The sequence below is a fragment of the Armigeres subalbatus genome, chromosome 2 (assembly GCF_024139115.2).
Source record: "Armigeres subalbatus isolate Guangzhou_Male chromosome 2, GZ_Asu_2, whole genome shotgun sequence".
NCBI lineage: Eukaryota > Metazoa > Arthropoda > Insecta > Diptera > Culicidae > Armigeres > Armigeres subalbatus.
The window spans coordinates 214,041,433-214,059,347 of NC_085140.1; the positions used below are offsets into that span (position 1 = coordinate 214,041,433).

The following is a 17,915-nucleotide window of genomic DNA, read 5'->3' on the forward strand; positions in this document are numbered from 1 at the left end:
CTAACCGAAGCAATTTTAATTTCCACAGTGCTTCTCAGCGCTATTTGTACCTCCTGATCCCGTCACGATCTTTGCTTGGACCCGTTTGTGGAAGTAAAATTCCGACAAGCGGTGGTAATCCTGAATGGACACCGTTCTGGGAAAAAAAACCTCTTAGTAGAAGGTCACGTCTCCACGCTCAGCAATGAGCATTAATAAAAACAATAGGAAGGGTGAGTCTCTGAATTTTCCACTTCCTTCTAAGAAACAAGGTTTCAAGACCGTCCCACCAAAGCGCCGGAAAAAATAGAAGGAAACTGGAGACTTCAAATGTTCCTTCTAACTCTAACATTGAAAATAAAACTCCTCCTATCGAACTGAGAAATCAGTTCGGTTTGATTCATGACAAAATTAAGCAAATCGAATCTACATCAAACCCAAGCGATTCGATTCTTGCGAAGAAGCAAAGGATTCCGCCAATTGTGGTATCTGTTGCCGGCTTTTCTGGCTTTAGGAATGAGATTTTGAGTAACCATCGAAACCTTGGGAGTTTCTGTTGAAACAAATTTTAGATAATTCTCTTTTATTGCTACCTACTTGACTTTCCAGTGCAATGGGCAGCAAAGGAATTTGTTGAGACCTGATCTTCCAATTCTAACTTGCAACAAATCCAATTTTCCAATGGACCAACTTGTTTTCCTTCCAGTCGAAATCCTTCTACAATTGATATAGTTTTAACGGATTCAAGTCAGCTTTTTGGCCAGCTTGTGACGATTGAAATCACACAAGAAGCCATAAATAATAAAATCAGCTGTACTTTTAATTGATTGGGATTTATATAAAACGTTCATCGATAGGAATTTTGATGTTGATATTCCTCTCGATACCAAAAGTGATATTGATCATGCTCTCGTATCTTTGACAAATTTAATTTGTCGAAACCAGAGGCATTGCAATTCCTAAATGTGAAATTAAATTCAACTCCATTATTATTGATGACGATCTTCAGCTACTGATCCGTCTTTAAAATGTGAGGTGAAGGCAATACCAAAGAACTCTCGATCGCGCGTTGAAAGCAGTTTGGCGTGATTTGCAAAAAGAAATTAAAAAACGTTTCGTTGTTCTAAGAAATACCAACTTTGAGAACAATGTTTCAAAGTTGGATCCCTAAACCCTTTTGAAAATTACCAAAAATTCTTAACCTCCAAAGCCAATTCCAGCGCTCAAGATCTGCCCCAATGTTTCGGCAAGTTGTTGTCTTCATCAGGAGAAAAATCATGGATATAGTTCTAGGTCTAATGTCTTTGCTGTCTTTGCTGAACCTCCAGATTAAAAAGCCGAAACCTTACATCTGGTTAAACACAAACAGTCGAACTCAATCTACTAAAGATTTGTAATTCTGGGCAGATTGTAAGTTTTTTTTAATCATAGAGATCCGAAAAGGATCTTTAAAGTATGAAACATAGTACACGTGATTTACAGGAATTTCAAACGGAACTTCGAGATTTCTTGAAGAAACCGTGGGAATTTCGTGAAAGTTTTTGTCTAAATTTTTTTGGTAACATTTTGAGAGAATTATGCCTCAATTTGATCTTCTTCTTCTTCTTATTGGCATTACATACCCCGTTGTGACATTGCCGCCTCGCAGATTAGAGTTAATTAAGCACTTCCACAGTTGTTAACCCTTTCCCTACCAAGGTAGCTGTTAAATTTTGCACCGTCCAACATCGAATTATTTCAACAACAAGAAACAGTATTTGGCACAACTTTATGGTTTCATTAGGCTGCAAATATAATCAAATTTGTTTAAAAATAGTGAAACTATTGAAAACAATCAAGTAACTATTGATTTACAATCAAAAACTTTTTTTCGTCTTTCGCTAATTTTAGCTATGCCAAATAACTTTTGTTTTAACATTTTTTCATAGGTGATTCCTTCCTATTGAAAACTTCGAAAAAAAAAGTCGTGGGATAGAAAGGGTTACAATTAATTGCATATTATTCGGCAACTCGGCCGTACGAAAACCATTTTTTTGTTAAATATCTTGGCTGTGCATATGCACAGCATATGTTTCGAAATGGACAAATTGATATGTAATTTGCGAAAAAGAATCCACGTGTCTTGGAGGAACTCGAACCCTCAACCTCCTACTCTCTAGATAGGCGTGATAACCCCTACACAACAAGACCACTTAAAGGTCACGTTTGCGGAAAAGCCATCAGAATCCGAGTACCAACCTCCACCGCGGTTAGCTCTCTTTTTTGCAAATTGAATATCTTTCGGATGCTTGATTTGTCCAATCTCCTCATGCGCTTTACTATTGTATATCCACAGCCAAGCGAGTGCACATTGTTTATTAAACGAGAGGATCGCACTCCATGCCCCCCAGTAACTTCTGGGCGGGACAGTATAGAATACGAATTCAATCGCACTCTGCTGTGCCAAAGGCTTGCTTGGCTAAAGCATTTGATGAGTTTGATTGCCTTTTACGTAAGCGGTCGCGTGTACTCAGACGACTAATGACGGTGAAAGACCGACACTTGATTACAATTAATTGCATATTATTCGGCAACTCGGCCGTACGAAAACCATTTTTTTGTTAAATATCTTGGCTGTGCATATGCACAGCATATGTTTCGAAATGGACAAATTGACGTCCCGCCCAGACAGTTACTGGGGGGCATGGAGTGCGATCCTCTCGTTTAATAAACAATGTGCACTCGCTTGGCTGTGGATATACAATAGTAAAGCACATGTGGATATTGGACAAATCAAGCATCCGAAAGATATTCAATTTGCAAAAAAGAGAGCTAACCGCGGTGGAGGTTGGTACTCGGATTCTGATGGCTTTTCCGCAAACGTGACCTTTAAGTGGTCTTGGTGTAGAGGTTTTCACGCCTATCTAGAGAGTAGGAGGTTGAGGGTTCGAGTCCCTCCAAGACACGTGGATTCTTTTTCGCAAATTTCATATCAATTTGTCCATTTCGAAACATATGCTGTGCATATACACGGCCAAGATATTTAACAAAAAATTAGAAAGGGTTAACTGCGAGGTTCCTAATCCAAGTTACCATTTTTGCATTTCATCATTAGGCTAACACGATGATACTTTTTACCAGGAAATGGAAATAATTTCCTAGACCGGATCGCTAATCGAATCCAGCTACATTTAGCATGGTCTTGAGCATCTTACCGCCCGACTAAGGAAGGCCCCAATTGTATCATCTATCATTGTTAGTTGTGAGCGAATTCGACATACCCTGCCAAAGCAATATTTGTATGGTTCTTTGTTAAATTTGGGGTGTTCTCGTATTACAGAAATCTTCACTTTGTCTGTGTCAAATGATTGCGATAAAATCACCATAAGCTCGAATATTTGAATTCTAACTCTTACGAGTAAATAGGATATTTAGGGTAGGGTTTGAGTCATCAATTAACAAAACATAATCTAGTTTACTTTTTTCTGTATTTTAAATATTAATGATGATCTTTTCTACATGAAACATTATCGAATTATTGTTTAATGTTCTTATGATTTATGTTTATACCTGTTTGTATGCAATATTCAAAAGATCAAAATTAAATTGTACAAAAACATTTTCTAATAATATTCTAAATCAATAAGTGATTGCTTTAATCATTACATTAGATAAAAGTCGAAATAAAAATTTAGTATAAGTTTTTAAATGCGATTCAACGTCTTGGATTGAACATACCAAAACACAATTCATCCTGACTAAACGCGAAACACATAATCACCAATGTTCGTTATGTTACAATAAACGCTTAAGTAAACGAACTGATGGCTAAAATTTTCTGAAAACCTCAGCCATTACTGTTAGATATATCAACATGCACACTGGCTGAAAGTTTTGGCCAGTCTTCTGAGAGGAGGGGGGGAGGCTATGTTGGTTATATACGGTACAGGTAATAAGGGTTCTTAAAAGCTACAATTATTGTGCCACAACCATTTACTGGTTGTCGCATCCAGGCAAAAATTGGATGATAATAGTCGCCTAACAATCCCGGCGATAAATCTTCTCCATAATTTTGAAGAAAAGCTCGTGCGGAAGTCCCCGGGAAATTTGCTGAATGTGAGTTTTGATCATATTGTAGGATTCTTCCTCGTAGATCGCGTAAGTCGTTGGGAGACCCAGCTCTTCGTATAGCTTCTTAATACGGGCCACATTTTCCGGATCTGTAAGTGAAAAGCAGCAAAACGAGATTAGACATTTGTTTTTTTTTCTTGTGGTTGTGAGTAACGACACTTACCACTGGAACCATAACACTGCTTCATGAGCTCCTTCTGCTCGTCGGACGCGCGCTGCATTGCCACGACAGACAGCCAGGTGCACTTGCCTTCCTCGATATCGGTACCGATCTTACCGGTCACAGCCGGATCGCCGAAGCAATCCAGGAAATCATCCTGCGTCTGATAGAAAAGACCAATCTCCAGCAGGATCGTTTTGGTTTGACGGAATACTTCCGGATCGGTGAAACTGGTGAGCATAAGAAAAACGGTTTTCGTCAACGGTAATATTTATAAGCATCTAAGTCATGGTAAATATCAAATAGGTAGGATAATGAATAGAAGAAGATGATTGGGATATTCCTATATCTATCACAATCGACTCTCTAAATCTCGATAAGTCAATGACTTTTATCAGTCCTTTCAATCTACATACAGTTTCGCTTAATACATATCAATCATCTGCTAATATCTCGATATCTCTCCAGCACAATGTGTTGGGCAGATTTCAGGGCTACACATATTTGCTTTGAAAGATTGTCTCTCATTTGGCATTAACAAAGGTTAAAATAAATAGGATTTTAGCACACATTCGGACTAGAATATGCTATTTTAAATATCTCAAATCTGTTCATTATATTTCAAAAAAGGCCTGAAAATCGCAAAACGGGCCTACGACTAGAGAGGACTCGAACTAACAGAAGGTAGAATTTCAATAAGTGTATAATAATATACATAGCAGCACATCATCGACAATATTTTTAGCTACCATTTTATAGACAAATGTCACCAAATTAGGATCTATCATTTAACCATTGCTCCTGTACTGATATTAATCATACTGGAAAACAAAGGATGTTTCTTAATTTTTAGATGTTTTTCAGTTCCAACATGAAAGTTAATTATGCTCGTATGGTCTATTCGAAGTTACTACTAATATTGGAGCATATTATATATATGAAAGCACAATTTAATTTTATTTTGTAGCGAATAATGAGGTCTAAATCATTCAAATATGTCAGTTGGGCAAAGTTTTCATAGCTTCTAGAGGTTATCAATCCTACACAACATAAGCAGAAAGATGAATCTTGGAGAGAGCAAAAAAAATCGTGAATTGCGTCAATTATTTAGCAAATCATGAAATGGCCGCAAAGGTTAATCGACTGAGGATCAAGCTGCGTCGTGACGACAAAATATTGCTGAATAAATTGGAGTGTTTCTTCAATAACAAATTGCTTCCTAAACATCCTGATTGGCTAACGATCACCACAATATAGGTAACCTACATCAACCTTGAACGTACTAATAATGGTAGTACCATCATTTCTAATCTACAAGGACAAGCTGTTTCGACTTACCCAGTCATGTGCATGGCCAGCGCCACCGGGAGGTAGAACGTGTAGTAGGCAGTCTTGAGGCAAACGATGGATTTGTACAAATCCATTGTGTAGTTGGTGACATCCATCCGAGCGGATCGCAAATCCAGCGATTGCCCGACGGTCGTGATGAACTTGATTTCGTTGAAAATTTCCACCAACTTCATGTAGTACGGCTCATCGCCGAATTGCTTCTTAAGCACGTGAAATATTGCTGCGTCGATCATCAGGGCATCGTTGATGCCCGCTAGTTTAACGTCATCCAGTTTGTACCAACATGGCTGACCACGGCGAGTCTGACTGCCGTCCATAGCATCATCACAAATAAGGAACACCGATTGGAACTGTAACGGAAAGCAGTGAAAATTGCAGAGTAGCATCATTCCATTTAGTGCATACGTGAGCAATGGCAAAAGATAAGGCGTTTCAACAAGCTTGATTGACGTCATTCGTCTGATCTGTACGGCAAATGCAAATACTAAGCGCTGTTCCTGTTCATGGCATCTTGCCTTGTGCTAACCTAGTGAGAGGTCAACGAGAAAAGTATAGGACGTGAAGATAATGCGCAAACCATCCGAGATAACAATGAGGGCGCTGATTTTCTTTATAACTGCAGACTAAACAAAAAGTTTTGTCTAGCACATCAACAACAATAAACGATGAGCTATAACTGGCAACTGATAAGAAAGACCAACGCGTAGTTGATAAATAAAATTTAATCTTTCTCGGTTGTCTCAAGTGAGACACACTTTTTCGGTAGATAAACATATTTACGCATGGCCATTATTCAGTTAAGCTTTATGAACCGCCTTATCGTCGCTACTTCATGATTACGTGTCTTACCATTTCTATGATCCAGCCCAAGTAGTGCGCCCGCCGGATGTTCTCCGGCGTCAGGTCTTCACTCTTGGACAACATACGATAGGCCAGCACCGCAGCCAGGCCGCGGTTCTTCTTGCCCTGTGGCACGTTGTACTGCAGCGCCTTGACGAACCACTTGGACGCCAATGTGCTGTCGTACTTCTTACAATACTCAGTCAAATCGCGGACTAGATCGGGAAAGACGGCCATGAATTCACGGGCATCATTTTTGGTGACGGCAGTCTGAGTGGCCGCTTCCGGCACCGAGTTGTTGAGGGTGGATAGGGTCCTGGAAGCAGAGCAGAAACGGTGGGATGTTGCATTAGTTGTTTGGTTTGTTGGTTGGCAGTAATGTGCAAAAGATAAGCCTGACATGTTTTATGGCGCCGTTACGGCCAGTCAAGTTACATACGCTTTGTAAATATTTTTGGTTGTAAACATAGATAACTTATCGCTCTGTTTATCAAGACAAATTACCTCAAAATCATTTTCGTACTACCTATTTGGTAGATAGATAGAAGGGTTGCTCTAATATTTTATGTTCGGATTAGTAACAAATAATCATGTTATTGAAAGGTTCAATCGGTTATTGGGTCTAAAAATAAATATGGAGATAAAGACAATCAACGTGTGTTAAAAATAATGTTTTGCGAAGGAAAAAGCGAAAACATATCAAAATTTAAACGCAATAAAAAGAGGCCTCATAGAGAACCTCCGAGGCAAAACGCTCTGTCAGTATTTGTTCATATTTGTCGTTTTCAAGGTTGATGTAACAAATCTGAACAAAAAACTAAAATTTTCCACATTCTTACGATTTTGCTAGAGGAAACTCCATAGCGTCACACATCTATGACACATCATATCATTAACCATACTGAACCAAGAGTAATGAACGTGCTAACTCTGCTTAAAAATAAAATTGTCATAATTAAATAGTAAACATTTAGTTTAGGCAATTTCCTGTTTTGAACGAACAACTAAGACGCTAGAAAATAATTGATTAATTAGCACTGATTTCAACTCTTCTTTGATCTGTTGTACAATGAGGAACGTATAATTCTGCTTTAAAAGTGTCGTTGGATAGGCATATGTAGCTATTTGTGGGCGCTACCTCTACATTCGTAAAGGTAGATTCTGTGGTCCAAACGCAACTAAAACAAATCAATTAAAAACAATCTTCACAATCGTACAATAAATCTAAAAAAAGTACAACGCGCATTTTCTTCAAAGATCTTTAATAAAAAGATCTAATAGACTCCCGAGTTATAATGGTTTATTAGCAAGAATGTAAACGGCCCTCCTTAGCCGTGCGGTAAGATGCGCGGCTACAAAGCAAGACCATGCTGCTGGTGGCTGGGTTCGATTCCCGGAAATTTTCGGAAATTGGGCATAAAAGTATCATCGTGCTAGCCTCATGATATACGAATGCAAAAATTGTAACCTAGCTTAGAAACCTCGCAGTTAATAACTGTGGAAGTGCTTAATGAACACTAAGCTGCGAAGCGGCTCCGTCCCAGTGTGGGGAAGGAATGCCAATAAGAAGAGAAAGAAGAAGAAGTATACCCGTTTATTGTTTTTTTTTTCTGAAAAGTATCCACCATTTGGCATAACTAGCCATGATGTTATGGAGAAACTATAATCCCCCAACTATTTTCTCAGCTTTGAACTATTTGCTAAGAAAATCAAACATCGGACTTAATATATAAGTAAATGAAATACCAACTTGATATTGATCGAATTAAAATTAGCTATATGTAGACGAAGAATTAGAAGCAATAAACTTTGGCTGCTACACCCTTTTCAAATATTGGTCTGGAAATGAAAGAGATCTACATTCATAGTTATACATGAAGATACGATAAAATTAGATAAAGTTGACTAAAATTAATTAATTTAGATAAAATTAACTAATCATTGAGATGAATTGTTACGAAACCTTTAAAAAATCTAAAGCAATTTACTGTGCAAGTTGGAGAAATCAAGATCTCTTGAATGAGCTCAGATAAATAAAAAAAGCTTTGAACAAGATGCTTCAAAAGGAACATCTGATGGAATTTAATGAGATCTACGAAGTAATGCTTGATGATCATTTGGATGAAACTCAGGAGAAATCGGTGATACACAGTTAAACAAATTTTAACAGCTTCTTCATTGTTTTTTCCTTCTGAACTGAAATAAAGTAAATTATAACAATGACTACTAAACGAATCGCTTAAAAAACCCAAGAAAAAATTGCTTGAAGAGCTCTGTTTGAATATTGCTAGATTTTCTCTGCCCACTTCAGAAAAAAAACTATATTATAGAAAATCTTGTGAAAGCAGAATGTATTCAGAAAAAAAGTTCATCATATTTTTATACAGCCAAAACCAGAATTTACTTATTTTATAAAAACCTAGAAACATAAGATGAATTTGTCAGCATTTCAATGAAAACAAATTGAGCAATGTTTGAGGGAGCTTCTAATTTTAGTGCCGAGGATCTCACTGACCCGTAGCTACTTTCTGCTAATTTTCTATGTCAGCTAAATAAGCAAATATCTATCAATGATATCTAACACCTGTTTTTTTTTTCATTTTTAAATTTTGATCGAAATATAACACTTTCCTTTTCTCGGAATTCCAAAAGCTAGAATCTCATAAAAATGGGATATCAAGTAGTGTCATAAATGAAAACGTTTTCCAAATTCATTAAGATACTATTTTTTTGTCCAAATAGTTATTAAAAACAAAGATCCAAATTTTATATGCTCAGTCTATGACTGGTGACTTTTCCGATCATCGTGCTCTCAGTATCGATTTTCATTTGGTCAGGGATCTGAACTACAGTGCACATTGGGCCACGTCGTAAAATTAGGAGGAAAAAATTATTTTCACCATAATGATAATATTTTAGGATCAAAGTGTCTTCAGCAAAGTCAAAGCTTATTATTTAAGCTTTATTTTGAAGTTTGTTGCAATAGGGTGGCCCCACTACATTTTGAGATAACATTTTTAACTTCTATATTTCTAATTTTAGCATTGTACGATGTTCTAGAAAGTTGTTCCTTATTTAATTTTGAGGCACTTTGCTGAAGAAACCATTTTTTTACGTCGTTGGTATCATTTGTTATGATAATTTTAAATAATTATGTTAGGGTGACCCTAAAAAATCAATATTTTGATTGTAACTTTTTAGTTTTAATTTTTATTGAATTGACGTCTTCTACAAAGTTTTAGAGCATAAAAAAATGCACGTTTAGGTTACATAACCAAGTAAATTCATTGGTGGATTGCAGAGATATCACTGTTTTTCTTGAAAAAATCCGTTGTTTTCAAATGCTTGTATTTTTGAATGGGGGAAAAAGGGGGATCCATTTTTCCCTGGGTTAGACAGAGGAAGGGCTAAGGATTGCTCTGCATATTTTGATATTGGGAATTTGAGGAATTTGAGGTTTTCCATCATTTAAAAAAATGGCTTTATGTACGAGGAAATCAAAATCATTAGTTCTAGAAGTGTTATAAAACCGAAAATTCCGCCCAATTCGTCAAAAACAAAATGTTTATAGTAATCATAGCTTCCTCATATATTTCCAGCGCATCTTCACTCTGATAAATCGCGAGCTAGTTTTATAACGCAACCTTCTTTATTAACCTTCAATAAAGGAATCAATCACACAATAGTTTACAATCGTTTTTATACTCTTTTACCGGAAATTACATCCATCCATATTCTATAGGATTATCAAGATAATACAGAGTTATCAAACTAATCTAGATAACTATAAAGGAGTTTGCTATAAATTATTTATCATCTTCCCTCTTTAAATAAATAATGACATTATTTCAAAATTTATAAATTGATCAAAAAGTTGAATACCTCAGAAAATCTGGTCTTCTCTTTCTCCTCTTACTCTTCCTAATCTTCAATGGTCTTCCGAAAGGTATTTCTGAGGTACTCGATCTTCTCCTCTTCGATTCGCTCCTGATTACCTTTGGGAAAATATAGTCATTTTTAACAATTCTCTGCTTCAATTGGTGTTTGCTCGCTAACTTGATTGAGCCACTAATATTTATATAATACGTACTTGGACTGTTGATTCCTACAACTTTAGCCTCAATCCAATTTTTATCTGTCTTGAACTCATTTTTGTACCAAACAAGATCATCTACTTTGTACTTAAGTATTGGTTTTCCATTGAATCATCCTTCGTAGAATTTTTTCCTTTACTTCCCATCGCTTTAGTTGTCGATCATTTGTTTTTTCTTTTGAAAGTTCAATTCATCACTAAATGTAACTTTTTTGTTTAACATTCTTCCCTGTCTTGCTACCAATTTTCAATTTTGTATCCAACTCAGTTTTAGGCTCAAACTTAAAAATCTTACTGCCTGGACTACAGCCCAATACTTGACTGTAACTGTTTCTATAACTCATAAGAAAAATTTTAATCAATTCATTCAAGTTTTTGTGCGCATGGTTTGAATCATTCAGGAGTTTCCGAAGCGATGTTTTTGTCGTCTGTACAGCTCTTTCAGCTTGTCCATTTGCCTCAGGACAATAGCTTGGACTTTTGACTAATTTAATGCTATGCCATTTTGCCCAACTGTTAAACATTCCGCTCCCAAAGGTGGCCCATTGTCTGAAACGATTGTTTCACAATAGCCAAAGACCAAAACAAAGAATCCAAAACATTAATCACAGATTGTGCATCCGTGCTCTTCATTATTTTCACCTCTATCCATTTCGATTGAGAGTCTACTACCACCAACAGTGTTCTACCCGCGATATGACAGAAATCTATATGCAACCTTTCAAACGGCCGGCTAGCCGGGGGCCATTTCGTAAATTCTTTCGGAACGGCTTTACCGGTCACATTGCATACCCTACATGCTTTCACGAACCTTTCTATATCCTGGTCCATTCCTCGCCAATAAACGTACTTACGCGCCATTTGTTTCATCCGAACCATGCCCAGATGACATCCATGCAGCAGCTCGAGAATACGTTCTCGGCATGACACTGGAACTATCACTCTTTCACTGAACAATACACAATTTTCTTCTGTGGATAGGGCACTCACTCTCTCATAATAAAACTTTAAATCGCTCGTTACCTCGTGGTCTTCCCAACCGTCACTAACGCATTTAAATAATTTACGATAGAAATGATCTCGCTGTGTTTCTTTTCCGATGACGTCTAGATTTATTGGAATTTCTTCTCTCACACTATTCACCATTACTTCGGAATCTATATCTGTGCTTCCTTCTACGGGCAATCGAGATAACGCGTCGGCTTCAGGTATCTTCTTTCCTTTCCTATAGACGATATCGAAGTCAAAATCGAAATCGTGTACGCATACTTTTGAAGACGAGCTGCGGCCAATGGCGGTATACCCTTTTTCTGGTTAAATATCGATACTAATGGCTTATTGTCCGTCACCACTGTTATTTTCTTCCCGTAAATATACTTAGCAAACTTAGACAAAGCAAACACGATAGCTAGTGCTTCTCTATGCAAATTTGGATAGTTCTTTTCTGCGTTTGATAATGTGCTTGAGACGTAGAACACGGGTTTTTCTAATCCATCGACACTGTGGCACAAAACTGCTCCCACACCTACAGAGCTGGAATCACATACAACTACAATTGGCAACTTAGGATCGTACAAATGTAGTACTCTGTTGTCGATTAATAACTCTTTCGATCGTTCAAACACTCTCTGACACTCTTTTGTCCAATGAAACCTCACATTTTTCTTAATTAGCTCGTAAAGAGGTGCCAACCGTATTGACAGATTAGGCACAAACTTAGAATAATAATTCACCATTCCGAGATATGATTTGAGCTGCGTGGCATCTCTTGGTCTCGGTACACTGGTAATTGCTTTTACTTTTCTTCACAAGAGCTCAATCCTTTCTCTGATATCTCATGGCCCAGATATGCTATCTTTAGCACTATAAACTCACATTTATCCAAATTAACCTTTACTTTAAATTTCTTTAGCCTATCGAACACCTCTAGTACTCTTTTCTTCAATCCTTCAATGGTATCACTTCCGATCAAAATATCATCGAGGTAGCACTGAATACCTTCCAAATCCTTCAAAATTTCGTCCATTATCCTTTGAAACGTGGACGCCGCACTTGCTATTCCAAACGGTAGGCGCATATACTCGTACAGTCCCTTATGTGTATTTATTGTCAAGTATTTTCGTGAGTCCTCGGACAATCTCACTTGCATGTAAGCACCAGACAAATCAATTTTCGCATAATACCGAAAACCACTTAAATTAGCAAAATGTCACTTATATTGGGTAGTGGGTAATGTTCCGTACTTATCACCTTATTAATTGTAACTTTGCAGTCCACACATATCCTAATACTGCCATCACTTTTCAGGACCACCACTATTGGTGAAGCCCAATCACTTCTTTTCACCGGTTTTATTATATTTTCTCTTACTAGCCGATCTAGTTCTTCACTAACTTTGTCTCTTAAAGCATATGGAACTTCATTGGCCCTATAGAAGATCGGGCGCGAATCATCTCTCAAATACACTTCGGCAATAAATCCCTCAATTGGATCCTCCAGGCTCTTTGTGATAATCTCGTTATATCTAGATCTAATCTGACAGAGTAAAATATTTCTTTCTCGTTCCAACCCAGAGTTCTCACCAGTACTGATTAAATTGATAAACCGGTCTCTCCAATTAGGATACAGCACATCTAACCAGTTCCGACCTAGTAGTGGTACAAAATTCTTCTTACTCGTACTTTTCACCACCACGACGTTTAGAAAATGAGTATCATCTTTCTCTGGTTTCCTCACCTCAACATTTAACACTCCCCTTATCATCAATTTCTCCCCTGTCATTACCACCAATTGTACTTTGGAATTTTTTAGCGGATATTGGGCAAAATGTTTTTTGTAATCTTGTTCTGACATAATCGTATAGGTTGCTCCTGAATCAACTTCAAAACAAATGCACTTACCATATAGTCAAAGCTCATGGAACAGGGCGTCTGATGCCACGTGGTTGACAGCACGTGCCTGGCTGCACTCCGAATTATAACTCGATTCGTCGTCGTCGGTTACGCTTGTCGCAGAGTTCATCCTCTCTCTCGGAAATCTGCAGAACCTCGCGATGTGACCCATTCTGGAACAGTTGAAACAACGCACCGTTGATCTTCTTCTTCCTGTATCTCGCTTTTGCTTCGAAAATTGACGACCTTGACTTGCTGAGTTGCTCCTACCTCTGGATCTATTCCGTACATCGTTTCGTCCTTTGTCTCTCCTTGCGTGGCTTCCGGCGTTCGCATTTACTCGATTTACCGCCCCGTTTTTTATCTTCATCTTCGCCATGTCTTCCTCTATTTGCTCTAAAACTTTGGCTTTCGCAACCGCTTGTTCAAAAGATGAGTTGTCCTCGCTGTTCATCAGTTCGCCTTGTATCTTCGTGTTCGTTACTCCGGCGATAAACTTGTCCCGCAGTGCTTTGTCCAAAAGTCTCCAAACACGCAATACTTGGATAATGCCTGAAGCTCAACTGCAAAATCTGCCACTTTCTCAAACTCGAGCTGGTTCCGTTTGAAAAATCGACTGATTGGGCAATACGGTTGCGCTTGGGGCTAAAATATGTTTTAGCTTGGTAACAACCACGTCGTATGTCACATCCTTGTGAGTTTTAGGGTATAGCAGCTGATTCAGTTTCCTTAATGCCGGTAAACCAATGTAATGGACGATTAACTTGCGCTTGAATGTGTCGTCCGTAATTCCGTTGAGCTCAAAAAAATTTTCGGCGCGCTCCATGTAGTCATCAAAATCCGCGCTTGGTACGAAATTATCCAAGGATCCGATTAGTTTCGCACCTTTGTTGTCCCCTACTACACTTTCTTTCACTTCACTTGTACCGGCCAACATTTTTAACACGTTTCACACCTCACGACTACCACGTGATTCTCGCTCGTCGCCACTGATAAATCGCGAGCTAGTTTTATAACGCAACCTTCTTTATTAACCTTCAATAAAGGAATCAATCACACAATAGTTTACAATCGTTTTATACTCTTTTACCGGAAATTACATCCATCCATATTCTATAGGATTATCAAGATAATACAGAGTTATCAAACTAATCTAGATAACTATAAAGGAGTTTGCTATAAATTATTTATCACACTCAATATACCGATTGGTAGAATAACATGTTCAATAATATCAACGCTTATAAACGTGACAACTTCACTGTACAGACCGTAATCGTAGGTTGTTTACATCACTTGTTCAATCGATTTTACTTTAAAATCGTTAGGTGGTATGGAAAATTAGGTTTTTCGAGCGTAGTTTTTTATTTTACTTGTATCTATTATTAGGGTGGTTCAAAATTCGATTTTTCTCCACCGATCACTCAATTCTGTCCCATGTTCTTAGTGTCCTCCGCGAATTTGAGCGAAATTGGATAGCAACTGATTTAGCTTTGAGCCGTTTCAAGTTTGCATGGGAATTAGTATGGGGAAGTGGATTTTTCATCCTACTGCTTATGGCGCTTCCCCATACAGCGAAAAAAGAACCCACATGGCCAAAATCGCATGTTGATTAATCGTTCCAATAATTAGTTATCGGTTTTAATCCAGCTTGCGAATCTTTGGTTATGATTATTGAACTTCTTCTTTTGTCAGTGCTATCTTTCGCGCCAAGAGCAGCAATGTTGCCTGTGAAGTAGTTTCGCGATAAGCTCCAAAGAACTACAACATAAATTAAAATCGATTACTAAATATTCGAACGATTATCCAAGTGATAATTCTTTAGGGCTCCTTTTGGCTATGTTGGTTCTGTTTTCGCCAGCGCCTAATTGGAAAGTGCCATAATCAGTATGATGAAAAGTTCACTTTGCCCATACTAATTCCCAAGCAAATTTAAACGGCTCGTGCTAAATCAATTCGCGGAGGACACTCAGAACATGGGACAGAATTGAGTGATCGGTGTGGAGAAAAATAGAATTTTTGAACCACCCTAATATATATCTAGATAAAAATTAAATAAAAAATACACTAAAAAAAACCTAATTTTCCGTACCACCCTAGCGATTTAAAAGTAAAATCGATTGAACGAGTGATGTAAACAACCTACGATTACGGTCTGTTCAGTGAAGTTGTCACGTTGATAAGCGTTGATATTATTGAACATGTTATCCTACCAATCGGTATATTGAGTGAAGATGCGCTGGAAATATATAAGGAAGTTATGGTTACTATAAACATTTTGTTTTTGACGAATTGGGCGGAATTTTCGGTTTTATAACACTTCTAGAACTGATGATTTTGATTTCCTCGTACATAAAGCCATTTTTTTAAATGATGGAAAAACCTCAAATTCCCTCAAATTCCCCAATATCAAAATATGCAGAGCAATCCTTAGCCCTTCCTCTGTCTAACCCAGGGAAAAATGGATCCCCCTTTTTCCCCCATTCAAAAATACAAGCATTTGAAAACAACGGATTTTTCAATAAAAATAGAGATATCTCTGCAATCCATCAATGAATTTACTTGGTTATGTAACCTAAACGTGCATTTTTTTATGCTCTAAAACTTTGTAGAAGACGTCAACTCGGTAAAAATTAAAACTAAAAAGTTACAATCAAAATATATATTTTTTAGGGTCACCCTAACATCATTATTTAAAATTATCAAAACTAATGATACAAACGACGTACAAAAATGGTTTCTTCAGCAAAGTGCCTCAAAATTAAATAAGGAACATCTTTCTAGAACATCGTACAATGCTAAAATTAGAAATATAGAAGTTAAAAATTTTATCTCAAAATGTAGTGGGGCCACCCTATTGCAACAAACTTCAAAATAAAGCTTAAATAATGAGCTTTGACTTTGCTGAAGACACTTTGATCCTAAAATATTATCGTTATGGTGAAAATAATTTTCCTCCTAATTCCACGACGTGGCCCAATGTGCAGTGGCTTCATGCCAACAAAAACGGACTTCGCTTAGAACAGTGGTTCCCATATTTTTCGGGTACGTGACCCTCTTCAAGATTCGCCAAGTGGCCCACGGACCTCTTAATTTGTCATGCTGAAATCATGATTTACATTGGTTTAGATGGTTTACATTGCCTGTAACCAGTGTTGCATTTTAAACGCGTTCAGTTTGCGTTCAAAAATATTGAACTGGACCCGTGATCATAAGAACAGCACGCGCGTTCCGTTCAAAAAATTGAACTCCAAGGAGGCTTTGCTTGAACACAGTATGAACCAAGATGAATACAGTACTAGGTGCTCCAATCTGCCAAGTTTGTGGAAGAGAAGAAGGCGGGGGTGAAAAATTCATTTTCAGTGCAAAACGAAAACAAACCGGCTGGCTCTCCCATACTAAAATCCAAGATGGCTGAATCGGCTGAATCGTGAGTTTGGCAGATTGGAACACCTAGTGGTGTATTCATCTTGGTATGAACTTTGTTATTCGCTCAAAGGTCTGTCAGTTCGTTCACACCACTGCTTCCGGTCTTCTGTTCGCCCACTATGTAATCAAACCCTGAGAATAAACCAAATAATTCAAGTAGAGTCCATAAACATGTGTCTTCCCATTTGAACCATATATCTTTTAATACTTGCAAAAAAAAACTATTATTGATTTTTTTTTAATTTAATAAATAGTTTAAGAACTTGATGGAAATTTATGTTTCCTGCAAGTCAAGATTCGAGAAAATGTATGAAGAAAAGCACCCATTACGTTCTTCTGATTTTATCTACTTCATGTTTTAATACAGAAAATAAATGATTTGTGTAGATGCCATTGTAAAGTTTTCATGCTTTGAATCTCTTACACATTTTAGCGGTTTGTTAGTTTGATATCGGTAACACTATTAGGTTTCGGCTAGTTTCCGCATTCTATCGAACTCAATAATATACCTATGAAGAATTAATGGGAGCAAGTGTCTACATTTTGTCTACAGGTTTTAATCTTGCATCTATTCATTGAAGAAAACATTATATATATACTTTTCTTTTAGATAAATAGTTCCACGACTTCCCAAATTTTGCTATTATCATGATTTAAAAAACAAGATTGAGGAAAAGCTTTCATATACAGATAGAACAATCCACTGAAAATTAGGCTAAAAATGATGCACATAAATGGAACGCCATTATTAGCGTAATTCCACACCGGATATAGCCGAAATGTATACAATATTTGGCTTAATTCGTTAATATTGTATACAAGTTGTAAGTTGTATACAAGTTGTTACTCTTGTTAGCAAAAGGGTCATTTCAGCGTAGAATACCCTGAGGAAAGTCTGAAAACATAATGAGAGCATATAGAAAACATATTTTGATATTGATATCAAATGGAAATCATAATTTGTTTTCAAATATGAATCATCATGACTGATTACATATTTTGATCTCATTTTGCTGTTGATTTCTAAATTGTATGATCTGACATCAAACTGTGTACTTATTTT

At 37.2% G+C, this 17,915-nt stretch overlaps 1 protein-coding gene across 1 annotated transcript in view; it reads right to left on the reverse strand.

Annotated features, from left to right (window-relative positions):
• Positions 1-3,429: 3,429 nt before the first annotated feature.
• The window catches only part of LOC134211616 (farnesyl pyrophosphate synthase), a 37,651-nt gene continuing 23,165 nt past the window's right edge, over positions 3,430-17,915 (reverse strand). Inside the window, exons 2-5 of the mRNA XM_062688679.1 lie at positions 6,449-6,755; positions 5,588-5,949; positions 4,253-4,479; positions 3,430-4,178 (exon numbers count right to left, since the gene is read on the reverse strand). Of these exons, the coding sequence (XP_062544663.1) occupies positions 3,997-4,178; positions 4,253-4,479; positions 5,588-5,949; positions 6,449-6,755 (1,078 nt within the window). The 3' untranslated portion in view covers positions 3,430-3,996. The remainder of the gene's footprint in view (positions 4,179-4,252; positions 4,480-5,587; positions 5,950-6,448; positions 6,756-17,915) is intronic.